At 40.3% G+C, this 20,321-nt stretch overlaps 1 protein-coding gene across 1 annotated transcript in view; it reads left to right on the forward strand.

Annotated features, from left to right (window-relative positions):
* The window catches only part of dhx57 (DEAH (Asp-Glu-Ala-Asp/His) box polypeptide 57), a 73,609-nt gene that overhangs the window by 39,908 nt on the left and 13,380 nt on the right, over positions 1–20,321 (forward strand). The window contains exons 13-20 of the mRNA XM_028820515.2: positions 5,816–5,932; positions 6,925–7,021; positions 10,308–10,481; positions 10,762–10,962; positions 14,993–15,269; positions 18,193–18,288; positions 19,155–19,238; positions 19,984–20,121. Of these exons, the coding sequence (XP_028676348.1) occupies positions 5,816–5,932; positions 6,925–7,021; positions 10,308–10,481; positions 10,762–10,962; positions 14,993–15,269; positions 18,193–18,288; positions 19,155–19,238; positions 19,984–20,121 (1,184 nt within the window). The remainder of the gene's footprint in view (positions 1–5,815; positions 5,933–6,924; positions 7,022–10,307; positions 10,482–10,761; positions 10,963–14,992; positions 15,270–18,192; positions 18,289–19,154; positions 19,239–19,983; positions 20,122–20,321) is intronic.

A 20,321-nucleotide genomic window follows, 5' to 3' on the forward strand; every position in this document is an offset into this window, starting at 1 on the left:
CTCTGCTACTGCTCTGAACCCATCTGCAACAATGAATGGGCCAAAGAAAAGAAAAGTTGACAGTGAGTGCCGAGTGTTTAATAAGGAATGGACAACTAAATACTTTTTCACTGAAGTCCGGTCAAAGGCTGTATGTCTTATTTACCAAGAAACCGTTGCGGTTTTAAAGGAATACAACATCAGCCATCACTTTTCCACGAAGCATGCTAATTACGCTAACAACCAGTCAACGCAAGAGCGGACGGCTACTGCTCAGAGGTTAGCGGCGAGTTTGCAGGCTCAGCAAAACACCTTTATCTGACAAACTGCCATCCAAGAATCAAGCATGAAGGCAAGTTATGTGCTGGCATTCAAATTAGCAAAGACCAGCAAGCCTTTCTCCGAAGGGGAGTTTCTCAGTGAGTGCATGGTAGAGACAGCAGGTATCTTGTGTCCTGAGAGCAAGAACAAATTTGAAAATATTAGCTTATCACACAGGACAGTGACTCGCTGTGTTGAGCTAATTGACGAAGACTTAGCTAGCAAGTTAAACAAAAAAGCGGAGTCATTTACATTATATTCCTTGGCACTGGATGAAAGGAATGACATAAAAGACACCGCTCAGCTTTTAATTTTTATCAGAGGGATTAATGACAATTTTGAGATAACAGAGGAGTTTTTGGCCTTGGAATCCCTAAAGGGGAGAACGCGGGGAGAGGACTTGTATGACAGCGTGTCGGGGGTCATAAATAGGCACAAGCTACCTTGGAGTACGCTCGCCAACATTACCATAAATGGATCGCCAAATCTGACTGGAAAAAACGTTGGGTTGCTCAAAAGAATCCAAAAGAGGGTAAAGGAGGACAACCCTGAGCAGGAGGTAATTTTCTTACACTGCCTGATCCACCAGGAAGCACTGTGTAAATCCGTATTGCAGCTTGACTATGTGGTGAAGCCAGTTGTAAAACTCGTTAACTTTATTCGAGCGAGGGGACTTCAGCATCGTCAGTTTATTAAGTTTCTTGAAGAAATTAACGGTGATCACCAGGACTTGCTTTACCACTCCAATGTCCGCTGGTTACGTTTGGGGAAAGTATGTCGACGAGTGTGGGCGCTCAAACAGGAGATTATCTCATTTTTGGAGCTTCTTGAGAAAGCTGACGATTTTCCTGAGCTGAGTGACATAGATTGGCTTTGTGATTTAGATTTTACTGTGGACATACTGACACACATGAATGAGCTGAACGTGAAGCTACAAGGGAAAGACCAGTTTGTGCATGAAATGTACACAAACATCAGAGCCTTCAAAACCAAGCTAGCTTTATCCTCAAAGCAAATGTCAAACAACTCATTCGCTCACTTCCCCACACTGGCTACGCTGAAAGAGGCCCCTCGACTTGTGAAAAAATACAGGAAATCACTGGACGACCTGCATGGAGAATTCTGCCGTCGGTTCTCTGATTTTGGAATAATTTACAAGTCACTTCAGCTGGTGTCATGTCCCTTCACACAGGACCCTGAAACGGCGCCCCAGGAGTTGCAGTTGGAACTGATTGATCTCCAATGTGACACCATCTTAAAGGAGAAGTTCAGCTCTCTTAAACTTAAACTTTATGCTTCATTAAGCGCAGCCAAATTTCCAAACATCCAGAAGATGGCACAGAGGATGCTGGTGTTGTTTGGCTCTACGTATGTGTGTGAACAGACTTTTAGTGTTATGAACACCAACAAAGTACCCCACAGATCCCAGTTGAGCAATGAACACCTCAGATCTGTTCTAAGAATTGCCACAACAAAACTCACACCAGACTTCGATGCACTGGCAAAAAAGGGTGATCAACAACACTGTTTCCACTAAAAGTGAATGTAAATATTAACACTGTAATGGCTTTTTTATGTTTATGTTTGATATGTATGCATCTAGTGCTGGCCCGGCCTGTCTTGTCAAATTTTAAAAGTCAATGTGGCACCTGAGCCAAAAAGTTTGCCCACCCCTGATCTAGCCTGTCCTTGTTCTTGTGAAGGTAGAGTCTTCAAATCAATTATTACTATATTCAGAAAATACGCACTTAGTGATTGAAACACTTGAGTAAAGGTGGTTTGGCATGTGTTTAAAGCAGACCACAATATTTTGAAATTGTTAAAGGTAATGGAAGAGTTCCAATTACAGTAGAGTCTCGCTTATCCTACCTTCGCTTATCCAACATTCCGTATTATCTGACGTCCCACCGCAAAAAAAAAAAACGCATCAATTGGCAACAAGAACTGCAAGTTGCGAGTGTGAGCATAGTCTATTTTTTGTTGTTCCCGACTCTACCGGAGCTAATTACAGTGGAACCTCGGTTTGCGAGCATAATTCGTTCCGGAAACATGCTCGCAGTCCGAAGCACTCGTATATCAAAGCGAATTTCCCTATAAGAAATAATGAAAACTCGGATGATTCGTTCCACAACCCAAAACTATTCATATAAAAATGATTAATACAAAATATAAAGTAAAAATACATCAAAACAAATTAACCTGCACTTTACCTTTGAAAAGAATCATGGCTGGTGTGAGTGAGTTTCTATACTCCTGTGGGATTCCACCCAACAGGACGACACACGGAAGAGCGTCCCAAAGCAATCAGTCTCCCAGCGCTGTAGAAGTTCGCCGTAAAAGCGAATCCGAAAAGATCGCAGACATGCTATAAACGCCTGCCATCGATGGGTGATACAAGGAACATTATAAATGCACAGGGCACAGTACTACTTGGCCACGACCCTGCCTGACTGCTGTGTCTGTGTATAGGAGAGCGGCAGATCCCGCTACAATAAATAACCACGCTGTTGCTGTTTCAAGCTGAATAAAGCTGGTGTTGCTAAAAGTACTGAGACTCCGCTTCGTGTTTTCGGGTGCAAGATGGGGACTCACAGCACAAACACACACACGCAGTCACAATGCTGTAGTAAACAGTATACGCTCGTACGGATGTTGTCTATATGAGTGACGGAGTTAAGGCGCTAGAAACTGCAATTAAATACATTGAGCAACAAGAAGAAGCTACAGGAATCGACATAATGATGCTGCAAAGATGGCGAGACTTGGCAGCGAAGAAACGGCACTCGTCAGGAAAGCAGACTACAATCAAAAATTTCTTTAAATCATCACAGGACTGAACTTTTTAAGTACAGTTCATACTGTATTTAACTTAAGACAATTCTGTAACTAAGTTCATTTTTTCAGTTAATGTTTTCTGTTTTGTTGTAAAACATGATTATTAGGTTCGTAATGTGTAAAATTATAACATAGTTTGACATTTAATAGGCTTTTTCTTAACACCTCCCATTATCCAAGATTTTCGCTTATCCGACGTTCTGCCTGTCCGTTTATGTCAGATAAGCGAGAGACTACTGTATTGTGTTATTTCCAGAGTTGTATCCATACTGGCTACTAGAAATAGATGAAAATTTCCTGAATCACTTTTGATAAGATGCCCAGTAGAACACTGGATGGCACAATTTGAACAGGAACCCTCAATAAGTGATGGTCTGACTGCTGCCATAGGGCTCGAATTCATCACGTTGCACAGTGTTGGCTACACTTTGTTTTATTTGTTGTCTGTGCAGTCAGAGACAAGCTGATGTACTTTATTAGATCTAATTGACAGTACAGATTATTTAAATGATCATAGAATGTTTCACTTCTAAATGATTCAGTGCAGGGATGTCCCAGACTTGGTCCAGTAATACTGTTAAATGCTAAATAGTAAGCCTTGTTTGTTTGAGAAACTGACTTTGAAGTCTGAAATGTTTGGTTGGTATTATGCTCCTGCTTTCAATATGATAGGTAGGTATTGAAACTTGGTTGATTGGTCATTCATGTCTTCTTTTAGTTGATTTTAAATAGTCTCTCTATTATAAAAGTAATTCTTGATAAGAGACAACCATATTCAGCCACGCCCACGGTCTTCTCACCTCTCATTGGTGTGAATGCTTTTGTCAGTCACAGTTTCTGCTTTCTTAGCTCTTATAAATTTTTATGTTTCCCTCACTTTAAATTCCCAATAAAAGAAGAATTATTATGTCCAAATCTTATTGAAGAATTTCATCCCAAAGGGTTATCAACAGAAGAAATGAGTACACGAGCAATCCTAGCACCGAGAAACGATGAAGTCAAACAAATTAACATGAAAATTGTCGATAGGTTACACGGCAAATTGGTTAAAAGCGTATCAATAGACTCTGCTGAAACAGTTGGTGGTAATGGTGCAGAAAACATCAGCTTACAATATCACAAAGAATATCTACAACCGTTAACACCGTTCGGTCTTCCACCGGCCGAATTACTGTTGGAAGAAGGATGAATCGTAATGTTATTGCGTAATTTATGTCCGAGTGATGGGCTATGCAATAAGATAAGATTAGTTGTATTCAAAATTGGTCAAACAATTCTGACATGTAAAATTTTAACAGGCGACAAGAAAGGTAATGTAGTACATCTTCAGAGGATAACTTTAGACACCAAAGGAGATCTTGATATGCCATTCGTATTAAAACGTTTACAGTTTCCTGTTAGAATAGCTTTTGCTATGACAATTAACAAATCACAGGGACAAACATTCGAAAAAGTCGGTTTATTTATTAGAGAGAAAGAAACGATATTTACTCACAGGCAGTTATACGTTGCGTTGTCACATTGTAACTCCAAACACGGAATCAAAATTCAATGCGATATTGATGAAAAAGTTAATTAAAAAAATTGTTTTTACTGAAGTTTTACAGTAAAAGTGTAAGATTAAAGTATTTGCGTGTTAATTTCAAAGCTAAACAGAACGAAAATGTGTAACGCAATGGATACCTTTAACGCATCAAGAAACATAATTTTCTTTCAATGTATTACGTTTTACTATTTTTTACTCTGGTAATTACCCGCTGTAATGTAGAATAGTTAGTTCTATTATGCATACTGTATGTAATAATTCCCATGAAAATAACAATCTGTTTAAGTTGTACATTGGCATTCCCATACGTGAGTGGCAAATCCACGACGTGGCTAGCGCGTAGCACCCGCCCAGGGGGTTGGCGAGCGAAACGAGCAGGGGGCAGAGCCCAATAGTTTTCTTTATAAATGACAATACACACGGAGCAGTTGGGCTATCATCAGCAGCTCTGAGTCTGTTATGTTAGTTATATCCATCTCTGTACATACTGTACATCATCCAGAAGTAGCTTAAGCAATAGATTGTCTTAAATTTGTATGTGAATGGGGGGTTCTGTAAAATCTTTGGAACACTAAAACAAGCTATAATTGGATGTTTCTGCATTGACTTATTAAATACTGAAGAAAGGAAACAAGACGATTCCCAGTTAAACTAGAGGCAGAAACTGGGCTATGATTTAGTGCAACGGTAACCAGTGGTTGTTAAGCGCAACAGTTGAGAGCCCGGGTTCAATTTCAGAGTCAGATGCTATACTGTATGTGTGGAGTTTATATTCTGAAGATAATTTGGCACTGGATTCCTTTGGGGAGTCTGGTTATCATCCCGTATGTCAAAGATGTAAGGTTTACAGTGATTATGCCCTGTCAATAGGCTTACTTTGAATGTACTTATGTGTGTTGCTAAGTAAATCTTTTGTCCTTTTCTTAATTAGGATTAGCTTCTGCCTTGTGACCAACGCTATTTGCAAAGACCCTTGTTCTTTAAACCGTCTAATAGAAAAAGTAATTTCAAAAACTGAATACACAACTTAGTGCTGTGAGACACACATCTTTGCTTTTTGGCTAAGAAGCTTTTACGTTGTTTTAAAGCACACTAATGGTATTGTGGGTATGTTGTCTTCCCCCAACCCCAAAGCTACCAGCAGAGCAGTCCTGAAAACAATGGCAACCATGGATTTGGAAAAGATCAACATGGACCTTTTGGAGTCTTTGCTGGAGTGGATAGTGGACGGAAAGCATACTTACCCCCCTGGTAATTGCACTGTGAAGCTTTTCTTTTTCTTTTTGTTGGAATAAATACTTTAGGTTTAAATATTACACCAATTTATAATTTCAAATGAGAAGGGCTACTAACATGAATGCTTTAATTGTAGGCCATTCCACATGACACTGGATTTCTAATAACAACATTTGTTTTTTTTTTCTCAAGTATATGAAATGCTTTGCCGAATGATCATGCATTCCTTTGCCAAGATGCAATGATAAAGAATCCCCATGTTTGAAAGTGTTATACACATGCAAGTCAATTATTTAATAAAGTATATTATTTTTATGGAATGTCCCCAAATTGTCAAGGTTTTCCATTCTTATCTTGTTATATTAATGCCATAATATTGTAGTATATGAATTATTCAGTTGAAAGCAAACAATAAGGAGCTTCCTTCATCATTCCAAAGGCCAAAAAAATGGAGAAATTGATAGAAATATCAGACAGTGAATTGTGTTTGTTTCCTACTCAGAAAAATAAAAATGGCAATCCAGCCTGTCATACTCTCTGTAAATGACTGGCACCTTAAAACAGAATACATAGAAACATGAAAGAAGATGCCATATTGCTACTCGGCTTCATGTTTTAACATAGATCAGTAATAATCCTTCCAACCATTTTCTAAGCCCACTTTTTCCTGAGCAGAGTCACAGACACTGGAGCCTATCCCAGCAAGCACAGGGCACATGGCAGAGACAAACCCAGATCAATACTTTAATTGAACTCATTTTGTTGTTGTTTTGTGTCCAATAAGATGAGAGACAACTAAGCTTTGCTCATTCTGGCCTTACTTAAGTCATCTATTGCTTGTAATAGCAGAAGCATTTTAGATGAGTGAGGGAATGAGCTGATCTACTGTAAGAAACAAGCATAGACATTTTAATAAAATCATAAACATAATTCAATCAGTAAGTTAAGATTACTATATATTTTGTGTCTCCATTCTTTTAAGCACCTCTCTCTAATTAATTCCTCAGGTGCCGTCCTTGTGTTTATGCCTGGGCTTGCAGAAATTAAAATGTTATACGAACAGTTGCAGTCAAATCGGCTATTTAACAATCGGCACAACAAAAGGTAAGCTGATCACAACATAACTGCCAGTTTGTGAATGTCTGCATGCAGATCTGCCCTCCTAGTTTATTGTGGTTTGTTATGTGAAACGGGTGGTACAGTTGTGCTCAACGTTAATGGCACCCTCGCATTTGTCATGGATTACTTTTAAATACCGTCGTTATGCAAAGGTTTCTATGTATTTGTATTTATTTAGTACTTTAGTGGGTCTATTGAGGAGTGGAAAGTGAACTCTCCATTCCACTTTAACCACTCTTACTAGACAAAGAGATTTCATACCAAGAAAGAGCACCACAGATGCGATGTTTGCTCTGAGGATGTTGATAGAGAAGTATAGAGAAGCCTAGAAGGAGTTGCATTGCGTCTTTGTGGACCTGGAGAAAGCATATGACAGGGTGCCTCAAGGGGAATTGTGGTATTGTATGAGGAAGTCGGGAGTGGCAGAGAAGTATGTAAGAGTTGTACAGGATATATACGAGGGAAGTGTGACAGTGGTGAGGTCTGCGGTAGGAGTGACGGCGGTGGGATTACATCAGGGTTCGGCTCTGAGCCCTTTCTTATCTGCAATGGTGATGGACAGGTGAACAGACGAGATTAGACAGGATTCTCCATGGATTATGATGTTTGCTGACGACATTGTGATCTGTAGCGAGAGTAGGGAACAGGCTGAGGAGACCCTGGAGAGGTAGAGATATGCTCTGGTAGAGGAGAGGAGAGGAATGAAGGTCAGTAGAACCACCAAGACAGAATACATGTGTGTGAATGAGAGGGAGGTCAGTGGAATGTTGAGGATGCAAGAAGTAGAGTTGCCAAAGGTGTAGGAGTTTAAATACTTGGGATCAACAGTACAGAGTAATGGAGATTTTGGAAGAAAGGTGAAGAAGAGGGTGCAGGCAGGGTGGATTGGGTGGAGAAGAGTGTCAGGAGTGATTTGTGACAGACTGGTATCAGCAAGAGTGAAAGGGAAGGTCTACAGGACGGTAGTGAGACCAGCTGTGTTATATGGGCTGGAGATGATGGCACAGGAGAGAGAGCTGGAGGTGGCAAAGTTAAAGATGCTAAGACTTGCATTGGGTGTGACGAGGATGGACAGGATTAGAAATAAAGACAAGATGAAGTTTATGGATGTGGTGAGAGGACACATGCAGGTGATGGGGGTAACAGAGTAAGATGACGAGGATGTGAAGATATGGAAACAGATGATCCACTGTGGCAACCCCTAACGGGAGCAGCTGAAAGAAGAAGAAGATGAAAAAAAACAGCTGACAAGTAGGAGATCATTCAGTAGGCTCTGGAAAGGTACTAGGAAAGTTAGAAGCTTGAAGTACAACCACACTAGCAAGTTTTTCCACCTCTTCCAGCACTTGAGGCCTCTGCTTGGTTAACATTATAACTCCTTTTGCATCATCAGCTGCTTTGTTAGGCCCTGTATACGCAGACAAAAAAAAATGGGAAACAGAGAATGGGAAATCATTGGCGCATATGAACGCGCTTAGGGAAACTGGCTGCCAGTGTTTTTGTTCACCACCAGAGCGTGTGGTCGTGAACAGATGCAAAGTTTTGGCAAACTATTTGATCGTAACCTGATTTGTACGTGCTTGGAAACGTTCGTGACCAGAGGTATGGAAATAATACAAACTTTTGGCCATTTTTGATTCCAGAACTGAACTTTAGGAATGCCACTGCCTTGAACGGAATAACAAGTTTCATCAGTGCTAATGCAATTACAAAGATTTCTCTAATAACCAGTTAGCATTCACCCATGGCTAACTAAGGATAAACTAAGAGAATTGACTGTTAGGACACTGCAGCAGTATATGAATCATAAATTATAAATCCGTCATTTCAAACAGTAATAGCCATTACACAGTACACACTAGTAATGCCGTGGCTGTATTTTTAAGTCAGTCTAATGGTATCTTGATAAAAAAGTTGTCAATTTCTATCAAAAGCGTGAAAATTGTGGGGTAATCCCAAACTTTTGACTGATGGTGTAAAAAATGATTCTCTTCAGACATTTCATGGATATCATTTACAATATCTCCTAAAACGTTGGCAGTGAAGCAGCTTTGGTCTGTATGGACTCTTTTGTTTACTACCCGGCAGCACAGGATGATATAATACCGGTTAAAAAGGACACATGTATGTGTGAAATACTAGTATAAAAACTGAAAAGAAATCAAAGGTTGATGTGAACTGTTGAAAAAAAACACCACGTGAAACATCTAAAGAGCATAAAGCTGCCCTGAGGCAATCTGGAGTGGTGGCTTCAACATGTGCCATATGTTGTACACTAAACTGAGAGGGGCTTTGCTTTACGTGGGAAAGTTAATGAAGACCCCACTGTTGAAAGATGAACATAAGAAGGCACAGCTGATCTTCATCCACAGAACATTTTTGGCTTCTCTAGATAGTTTTAGGCAAATGACGCTAAAAAAGGGCTCTTCAGCAAGACAGAACAGAGGAAATACAAGGGTGTTTTAATCAGAAGGTGCTACGAGACCCCCTGTTAGTTTGACTTAAAGATTTGGTGACACTTTAATGAGAAGTTAATGCAGATGTTCATTTAAAACTTTGAGCAGTTTTAGTGTAAAGTCAGATTTCTATCCTAATTTAATTTGTAAGACCAAACTAAAGAAACTAAGGACATTTTTTCACACTTTTTTTTGCCATGTTTACTAGTGGTGCTAACAGTCCTAGTGTGCACTGTAATTTATTCTGTATGTTATCAAAATATATTTCTTTATACTTTTTAATAAACTACTTATACAGCTTTGCCATTTTTTAATTTTATTACTCATATTCTGACCAGAAAGCAGGAGGCAGAGCTGGAGGTGGCAGAGTTAAAGATGCTAAGATTTGTAATGGGTGTGACGAGGATGGACAGGATTAGAAATGAGGACATTAGAGGGTCAGCTCAGGTTGGATGGTTGCGAGACAAAGTCAGAGAGGCGAGATTGTGTTGGTTTGGACATGTGGGGAGGAGAGATGAAGGGTATAATGAGAGAAGGGTACTAAGTATAGAGCTGCCGGATAAGAGGAGAAGAGGAAGGCCTAAGAGAAGGTTTATGGATGTGGTGAGAGAGGACATGCAGGTGGTGGGTGTCACAGAACAAGATGGCGAAGACAGGAAGATATGGAAACAGATGATCTGCTGTGGTGACCCCTAACGGGAGCAGCTGAAACAAAAAGAAGATTTTGAATAACGTTTTAAATGTTTGAATCGGAGCTAGAGAACTGCTAGAGAACTTTCGGACTTTTGTTCAAATTTTCCTTGAATCTCTTTTAGGTGTGTAATTTACCCACTGCACTCCTCGCTAACCAGTGAAGAACAGCAGGCTGTGTTTAAGCGACCACCTGAAGGAGTGACAAAGATTGTAATCTCCACTAACATTGCGGAGACATCTATCACTATTGATGATGTGGTGTTTGTCATTGATTCTGGGAAGATGAAGGAGAAAAGGTAAAGTAAGAGTGCTTTCTTAAAAAAAAAAGTGAACAATAAACAGCATCTCAATGTAATTGCTTTATCAGTCCAAATAAGTTTCCACAGTTGAAAATTCTAAATCACAGCTGCACCTCTAATGAAGCTCTCAGTTGACATTGCCATAGCCGAATTTTGCATTTGACCAAAAACTATCATTTTTCAGAGCATAGAGTCTGGAGGGAGATGTCCTTGCGTCTGTACACCAAATGGTTTGCTGTACTGTTTATTAACTGACTTGTACGTTCCAACATTTCAGATATGACGCCAGCAGGAGTATGGAGAGTCTGGAGGACGCCTGGGTATCGCGTGCGAATGCATTGCAGAGGAAGGGTAGGGCAGGGCGTGTGGCTTCAGGAGTCTGCTTTCACCTCTTCACCAGCCACTGCTTCCATCACCAGCTTGCAGAGCAGCAGCTCCCAGAGATCCAAAGGGTACCACTAGAACAGTTGTGCCTCAGGTTAGTTATACATTACCATGCATTGTCACTGTAAGGTTATACCCAATTCTGTAAACTGTGACGACCACTAGCAAGTGTAGCAGCTTTCAATGGCCATTAAGACAGCAACTCAGTACCTTGGCTAATACTGCAAGGTCTCAGTACCGGACAGCAGCCATTACTGCATCTGTCCTGGAGAGCTGTTACCATATAAGGCTTAGCAAAATATTTTCTTTTTAGAAAAACCACCTTCCTTTTCATATTTTTGTACTTTTTTTTTTTTTTTTGCTGCATAATTTGCTGGCTTCAGCTTCCCCTCAGCTATACCCGAGATAAGCCAGTTTGGAGGATGGCTGGATAATTAGTAATGCTGTTCTGCCTAATTTGTTAAAAGCAAGGTGTCATAATAAGGCCAAAGAAAAAACTGCACCATGAGGTCCATCAACGCCGGAGCTCTCTGGAATTATTGGCATCCTTGTTAAAGATTAGCAAAAAATCCTATTAAAAACTATCTTTACTGTTTACTAACTTGAACTTGCATTCAAATTATAGGATGAATCTAACTTTTCACTGAAGTAAATGTTTTCAAAGGGAAAAAATTAAATTGTTTTCTCCAAATACATTTATCACAGTTATTGGCACAACTGCATTTAGTACTCTATGCACACTCCTTTTGCTTTGATAACATCAGTCTTTTCTTATACAGTAATCCCTCGCTACTTCGCGGTTCACTTTTCGCGGATTCACGACTTCGTGGATTTTATATGTAAGCATATCTAAATATATGACGCTGATTTTTCGCTGCTTCGTGGGTTTCTGCGGACAATAGGTCTTTTTACTTCTGGTACTTGCTTCCTCAGTTGGTTTGCCCAATTGATTTCATACAAGAGATGCTATTGGCGGATAGCTGAGAAGCTACCCAATCAGAGCACGCAGTTAAGTTCCTGTGTGCTGCTGATTGGCTCAGCGATGAAGTGTTGCATTAACCAGGAAGTCTCATCTCACTCATTCACCATTAACGTGCTACTGCTTCAGGGGCCGTGTCCAAGCGCTAACAGAAGATGCAAATGATTGCAGAAAAGGTAAAAGTTTTGGATATGTTGAAGGAAGGGAACAGCTACACCGCTGCAGGCATCAATGAGTCCACGATTCTTTTTATTTAAAAAGGAGGAAAAGCATATAAGATCTACGGCCGCAGTGTCCTTTAACCAGGGCGCAAAACGAGTTGCAAGTAGACGTGATAAAGCAGTAGTCTGGATGGAATCTGCTTTAGGAATCTTTGCAACAAGGTCGACGATGTCATAACCACCTACAAGCTGCTACGTGTACTTCGATATACAGTAAGTGTAAACTTATCTACCGATTTCATATTGCTTAGCAGTTGTCCCTGTTATTAATAGAGTAAAGGGTGGGTTGTAAACAATACAGGGAGGGTTTAAAAACGTCCAAATACACGTTATATAATTAAATAAATATGGTGTCCCTACTTCGCAGAAATTCAGTTATCGCGGTCGGCCTTGGAACCTATCTCCCGCGATAAGTGAGGGATTACTGTAAAAGAAAATCTATCCAGCAGCCTTACCACATGCATGTCAGAAGGGGTCATCCACCTGAAGCTAAGTATGTTCAGGCCCACCCAGTACTTGAGAATGGTGTTGGTGAGGTCAGCAGGGGACGCTTACACTGTGCTCTGAACGCAGATCCCAATGCCTCCTGTGCACTGACAGGACACTGTGCTGTAAAAATGGCACCGTCCTTTGGATGAGACGTAAAACCAGGGTCCTGACTCTCTGTGATCATAAAAGATCCCTAGGCAACCTTCATAAAGAGCAGGGTGTATCCCAATGTCCAGGCTAAATTGCCCTCCGTGGCCTAGTCATTCACCCCACTAATTATCTCCTGTCTCTGTCACCACCTCTCAAGCAATGTGTGGTGAGTGTATTGACACAAAAATGGGTGCCATCGCATCGTCCAGATGGATGCTACACATTAGTGGTGGTTGAAGTGGTTCACCATTCACTAAAGAATTTTGAGTAGGGAGAAAAGCGCTACATAAATGTAGAGAATTATTACTGTTCTAATGCTGGAAGAGACGAGAGTCCTTGGGCCTTATTTGTAGTCTCTTCTCCAGCTTACCCCACAAGTTTTCAATGGAGATTAGCTTGGAGAACTGGGATGGCTGCTGCCAAAGGCTTTATTATTGTAGAGAAACATTTTTGTGTGGATATGGAGTTATGCTTTGGATCATTGTCTTGCTAGAAGATCTAACCATGACCCAGTCTTAGCCTCCTGGCAGATTTTGATCTCCTAATATATGATGGTGTCCATGGTGCCTTCTGTCACAACAAGATTCCCAGGGCCTTTAGAAGATAAACCACCCCAAAGCATCACAGATCCATCACCAGTGTGGATTCTGCATGACCCTGACTCATTTTACACCAAAGCCACCAATGCTATTTGTTCCAAGAAAAACAGGAAGTTGTGGATCACCACTTAATCTTCTTTAAGGTGAAATATAAATGGTAATAGATTGTGCTCATTAGATTTGTTCTTGAGCACTTCTAGGGCTGCTAAACACTGGTCTACAAAAAAAATATTTTTGTTTGTTTCTGGGAACTTCAGAGCAGCTCATTATTAAGTTTTTTACACTGATTTCATATATGAAATCGGAATTAAGCTAGCACGTCAGGTTTTTGAGATACACATCATTGCTGTTTTGAGAATTTTGAATATCAATATAATATATCAACACGATATCTGGAGTTTGGACTATGTCCCACCAAACTTGTTTTGATGTATTTATTCTAAAAACAAACCAGAAGACGATACCAGAGACATTAAAGTACATTTATGTCAATTTACCTCAATATAAAAGTGAGGTCAGCGTACCCAAAAATGTTGGAGGCCCTCGCTTTTGTGCTTGTACTGCACATCTGTCTCTCTTTGCAAGAACCAAAAGTAGTCACCCATCATGCTTGGAGTGAATTTTCCCCGATATCAGTTTTCCGTCACCTTTATATCTTGATGAAATCTTTCCCCATACTCATCTCTGACATTGCTTAGATTTGGTGGAAAAAAGTCGAGATGAGAATGTAAAAAATGACATTTGGGCTCCTGTAAGCTGATATACTTTCAGCATATTCTCCACAAGCTCAGTATAATTGTCTGCTTTGTGCTTGTCAAGAAAGTTCTGGACAACCTGCACAAATGAGGGTGCTGATTCAGTTGGCTTCAGTTTCTTTTTGAACTCATCATCAAGCATCAGTTCATTGATCTTAAAGCCAACAAAAACACCTTCCTTAATTTTGGCTCACTTTTCTCGAGACCAAACTTATTTCTTAAATGCTGAAACGCATCGACTTTGCTCCCTAGTTGTCCAAAACCTGGAACATCATAACTAAAAAACGGGATGTGCTGGATGAAAATGGTTTTCAGATTTGGAGTCAGCAAGTGAAATTTATTAAGGTACAGATGAAAGAATCCCAGTAGTAAAATGCTTGCTGACCAGTGTCATTAATCTTGAAATGTGTTTTGAGGAAAAATGTTTGATGTTTTTCGTAAGACATTTTGTTCTTTGAATTATTTTACCTTGGTGGAAAGTTGGATTTTACGCATCATTTGAATGGAAGATCAAACTAACGATCAGTAAAGACATTTTTTCATATCTTTTTTTTTGTTTGTTTGCCCATTTTACCAAGGGGTGCAATAATTCTGGAGGGCACTGAAGCTTTGATGGACAAATGTATTGGGGCTTCACTGATCTCACACAAATCTGTAGTTGCAGGCCATGCATTGTTGCCACTCAGTATGAGGATCGGAGCTCCTCTCCTCTTGCCTTGATTTTTAAGATTCTTTGGTTTAGATTTCATATTATTTGACTTTGAATTCAGAAGTAGGTAGGTTTCTTAATTTTTGAACATTTTAACTCCAGTCCTCACATAAACAGTATTATGTTATCTTCAGCTCGTCTGTGGTTCTGCCTGTAACGTTTGTCTGTGGCTTAACATTAGTGCAGAGGTTCACAAACATTTTTTTTTCTCTTTCCCTTAAGGATAAAGATTTTAGACATGTTTGCAGAGCGACCTCTAGAGTCCGTCTTCTCCCAGCTGATTGAGGCCCCTCCTTCGAGCAGCGTAGAAGCAGCAAAGCAGCGGCTTCAGGACCTCGGAGCCTTAACGTCTGATGAGAAGCTGACGCCTCTCGGCTATCACTTGGCCTCCCTTCCAGTGGATGTCCGGATTGGAAAGCTTATGCTTTTTGGTGCCATCTTTCGCTGCTTGGACCCAGCATTGACCATTGCTGCCAGCTTGGCTTTTAAGTCGCCATTTGTATGTCCAAAGTCTTCTTCCTCTCTTTTTGTCTTTTTCACCTTGATGGGTTTAGTTTAGAGCGGAGACTTTCAAACTTTGTCACAGCATCCATTATTGGCGTTTTTTTTATTTCACCTAAGCAATGTATTAGCAACCAGTTTTTCGTTTGTTTGAGGAACACTTTAAAGTTTATTTTGAAAATATTTTGGATAGATAGAAAGTTTGTCTGTCTGACTGTCTGTTTTTATCTATCTATCTATCTATCTATCTATCTATCTATCTATCTATCTATCTATCTATCTATCTATCTATCTATCTATCTATCTATCTTATAATGCCTTTCACTCTATTATATAACACCTTTCACTCTATCTATCTTACCTAATTTTGCCAACTACACTATCTATCTATCTGTCATGTCAGTTTGTCAGTCAGTAAGTATGTAGTTACTTCCATACTTTATTGTATTTGTGTCCAAGAACACAAACACACACGAGAACTTCTGGCTTAAATAATAAGAGAGTGGCTGCTGTCTAATAACAGGCTTATAGGTGGAAGTAAAGTATGGTCAGATCTGCCCAGTTGTGCTACAGGTTAACATTTAAAGGCATTATCATTTGGATAGAGCAGGTCCAGCTGGTTGTGTCCACAGATGTAACATGATACATGCTGATTGAAGTTTGTGCCTTCCAAACTTCCCCTGGTTCAACCCTTGTTGAAAGCGCCCGCAGTCTAGAGTCAGAATGATTCATCATTTGAGTGTTGGTATCGGAGTGAATCATTTCTGTGGCTGAGTTAATAAACAATCAGGGTGATGTAATTTATCTCCTTAATCAGTAACATGAAATAAATCACTTAGGCTTTAATCCAGACATTGAAATATACCGTGCCATACCATGTCATTTTCTAAGGCCACTTAATCCTAAACTGGGTTGCGGGGGGCTGGAGCCTATTCCAGCCAGCATAGGGCACAAGCCCGTAACAGTCCCTTGGACAGGATGTCCATCCATTGCAGGGTGAACACACTCATACCAGAACAACACACACACTAGGCCCAATTTAGGATTCCCAATCCACCTAACCTGCATGTCTTTGAACTGTGGAAGGAAATCCATTCAGACTTTTAAATATTTAGCTTTAATTGTAATGTTCTCGTTCTTTTACCATTGCTCATTTGCATAGATGTCCAAACCCCCTCCTGCCTTTTTGAATTCCCCCCCTAATCATATCCATTGAACCCATCAAGCAGTAAAATAGCATCTAGAATAAGAGGTTTAAGCCGTTCCTCAGCAGTAATGCCACAAAGTGCCACAGTACTTGAGCAAGCTGTGACAAACGATGAGATGTGACAGTTCATCCAAATTATTTAACAGCAGTCAAACATTCCTTATGATGTGGAGGCAACCCAGATCTGAATGTGCACCATTTCCACCTTACTTTTCTCCTTTTATTTTAAAGAACAAGTATATGTTGAATGCGAACCAGTAGCTTTTGCTGAAATTAATTTAGTTTTCTTTCATTTTTTTTACTGTATTATTTAGCATATTGGTAAACAAGGGGGCTCCGCCCCCTGCTCGCTTCGCTCGCCTACCCCCGGCGTTGGGTATCCTGAAATACATTCGTCGAGCTCGTTCGTTTTGGAGCCATGCCCGCTTTGCCCGCGGCATTTCAGACGCGCATTGTAGGCGCCTGCATTCATTGATTTTATCCAGGCGGGCTCGTGTTTGTATATCCGTCAGTCGAGGTTGTTCGTTTTGAGCCCGTGCCTGCTTTGCTTCCGCAGTGTCAGACGCACGTTGTAGGCGCCTGCGTTCATTGATCTTATCCAGGCGGGCTCGTGTTTGTATCGTTCAGCTGTATTGTGTTTGAATTTGGTGTAAAGCGTTCAGCGGTTTGTACAATCTCCTAACTTCACTCCGCAGTAGTGCCACTCACAATATGGCGGCGACACCTGCACTCCGCAGTAGTGCCACTCACTTTATGGCGGTGACGCCTGTACCTTCCGTTCTATCTTTGTGGACCTGTGGGGCCTCCGTAGCCTCTCACGGTTGACTCTGGGGTGCAGTGTAGAATCCTCTTTTGTGTGTGGCTGTGTCGTTAGTCGTTAGCTATGGGCGCGTTGTTGCTTCATTTCTCATTCACGTTAGTTGAGCTCTTTCGTTCTTGGGCCGTGACTCCTTCGTTCGCGGTGGATAAGACTTCGCTTGCGGTGTATGAGACGCACGCCCAGTACGTCTCATGGTCCCATCACCATGTACCTGCGTCCATATCCGGTTTATTCTCGGTTAGTATTATGGATGAACTGCACGTAGTGATTTTTGTTCCATGACTTTATAGAGGAAATGATTATATTTTCTGCTGAGAGTTCTTATTGTTAATTGGCTGCTTAGAAAATAACATTAGCATGGCAAAACCTTAGAGAAAATATTAAAGTGTGGTTAAATAATGAAAGAGCAAAAAATTAGGGTCTTGTGTACTAACAGATTTGGCCACAATATACACTTTTCTAATTTTTGTTATATTAATAATAATAATAATGCAAATCATTTAAAATTTAATTTCAAGTACATTCAAGGGCACTGTACATTAATATATTAAGATACCTAAATGGTACACACCACAAAAATGTCAATGAACATCATTACCCCGTTTATTTTGGGTGAGCATAGGTGTATCTGTGTGGTCCCAACTCACACAACCTCTTTGCCACTTCAATCTGTAAATGATTGGCAGAAGGATGGAGGCATCAGGTGTATGTTGCCATAGCAGGCTACTGAACTCTGTAACCATAGCAGGGGAGCTCCTTTTACTTCTAGAAATGGATGTAAGCAGTGGAAAGGCATTTTTTTTAATTAACTAATTAATTTATTTATTTATTTTTGCTAGTTGTCATGACATCAATTACCCAAATGATGTACATCTGCCTTTTGTGTCCCACCAGGTATCGCCCTGGGATAAACGTGAGATGGCCAATTTTAAGAAGCTGGAATTTGCGATTGCCAATAGTGATCATCTGGCACTTTTGCAGGCTTACAAAGTAAGTAGCAGAGTGCTGCAAAATGAACTTAAGAAAAGATGGCACCTTAAATACCACTGCTGGTTGTTTTCCATATGCAAAATTGTAATAACTTGTTAGTGACCAAGTGATACTCAAAATGGACTGAAGTTCTCTGTTTAAAGTGCCAGCTGCGTAGGGCTAAGTCTTATGGTTTAGAGCGCTACACTCTTGAGCCAAAGCAAAGGGTCTGAATAATTAAGTTAATGGGATAGTTCAGTTTTACTTTTAATAAATTTTCAAAAATGTCTAAAAATCTTATTTTTGTTTTGTCATTTTGGGATGTTGAGTGTTGCTTGATAAGTGAAAAAATGAACTTGAATGATTTTATGTCTGTGAAGATTCTCAGTCATCCAGGTGAAATGATCTGGTAGTTGAGTCATGGCAACTGGACTGTGTTCTTGTTAGGTAGATACGTTTCATTGCTCATCCAAGTAGCTTCTTCAGTCTCAACATGATTTTAGCACAAGGCTACAACATAACAAAATGTGAAACAAGTGAACAGGTCTGAAATATTTTTGAATCCATTGTATATGTTCACAGTTTGCAGCGTTGGCTTTAACTATTTCAATGTAACATTTAAGGTAGCAAAAAAGACAGTGCAACATGATTTAACCGTTTGGGACAGTTGTGTATATATATTGTGTTAACCAGTTTATGTGACTGTTACTCTACCACTGAATTAGGCAAAATATATTAAGATTTTAAAACACATAAAGGTAAAATGTGCCCTACATGTTTTAGCTCTTTAATTCCAATGGCCAACCTGCTGGCTTATCTGGGAGGATGATGTCAGCAGATGAGTATTGTCAAGAACTGAATCCTAACTAGTTATGTTCTCTTCCTAGGGATGGCAGTCCGCTGCAAAATATGGTCCACATGCAGGTTTTCGGTACTGCAGGGAGAATTTTCTGTCTGGGAAGGTCCTGCAGGTAATTGCTGATGTTAGGTTAATGGGACTGCCAGGATCCCTGTTTGCAACTGGCTCTGGGAACTGGGAGCAAAAATTGTGAGGAGATAATGGCAACCAAGTGTGTGCAAATAAAAGCAAGACTCTTGCCATGGTGTTCAAGAGTAATACAGAGTATTCAAACTGTTGAAGAACAAGGGGAAATGTAGGAAGTGGGGGCCACCAGGCTACAAAAAAGGACATAGCAGTGCTAGAAAAGGTCCAGAGAAGAGCGACTAGGCTGATTCAGGGCTACAGGGGTTGAATTATGAGGAAAGATTAAAAGAGCTGAGCCTTTACAGTTTAAACAAAAGAAGATTAAGAGGAGACCTGATTGAAGTGTTTAAAATGATGAAGGGAATTAGTCCAGTGGGTCCAGACTGTGGCTTTAAAATGAGTTCATCAAGAACACGAGAACACAGCTTGGAACTTGTGAAGGGTAAATTTCACACAAACATTAGGAAGTTTTTCTTTACACAAGAACGATAGACACTTGGAATAAGCGACCAAGTAGTGTGGTAGACAGTAAGACTTTAGGGACTTTCAAAACTCGACTTGATGTTTTTTTGAAGAAATAAGTGGACAGGACTGGTGGGCTTTGTTGGGCTGAATGGCCTGTTCTCATCCAGAGCGTCCTAATGTTCTAATCTTACTGCTGTCTTTAGGTGTCTTATAATTACTTTTTTGGACCCTCATTTTACTCTTTTGTTTTTCCCTCTCCCTGCAAGGAAATTGCAAGTCTGAAACGGCAGTTCACAGAGCTACTCTCTGACATTGGGTTTGTGAAGGAAGGACTGAAAGCGAGAGTCATTGAAAGACAGTGCTCTAAAGGAGGAGATGGGGTCCTGCAGGGCACAGGGGATGAGGTATTTTGTTTTTGTTGTCGTTCATCTGCATTCCACCATGACAATCAACAGAGAACATGCCACTCATATATTGCAATGGGTGTGCCAGTAAGCTGTTTACATTATTTGAACAGCTAACAAAAAACATTCTGACTATAGATGGTAATACTGCCATTGTTGGGGTTATTGGATATGACAATGCTGTGGTTGACAATGCAGTT

The sequence above is a fragment of the Erpetoichthys calabaricus genome, chromosome 15 (assembly GCF_900747795.2).
Source record: "Erpetoichthys calabaricus chromosome 15, fErpCal1.3, whole genome shotgun sequence".
Lineage (NCBI taxonomy): Eukaryota > Metazoa > Chordata > Cladistia > Polypteriformes > Polypteridae > Erpetoichthys > Erpetoichthys calabaricus.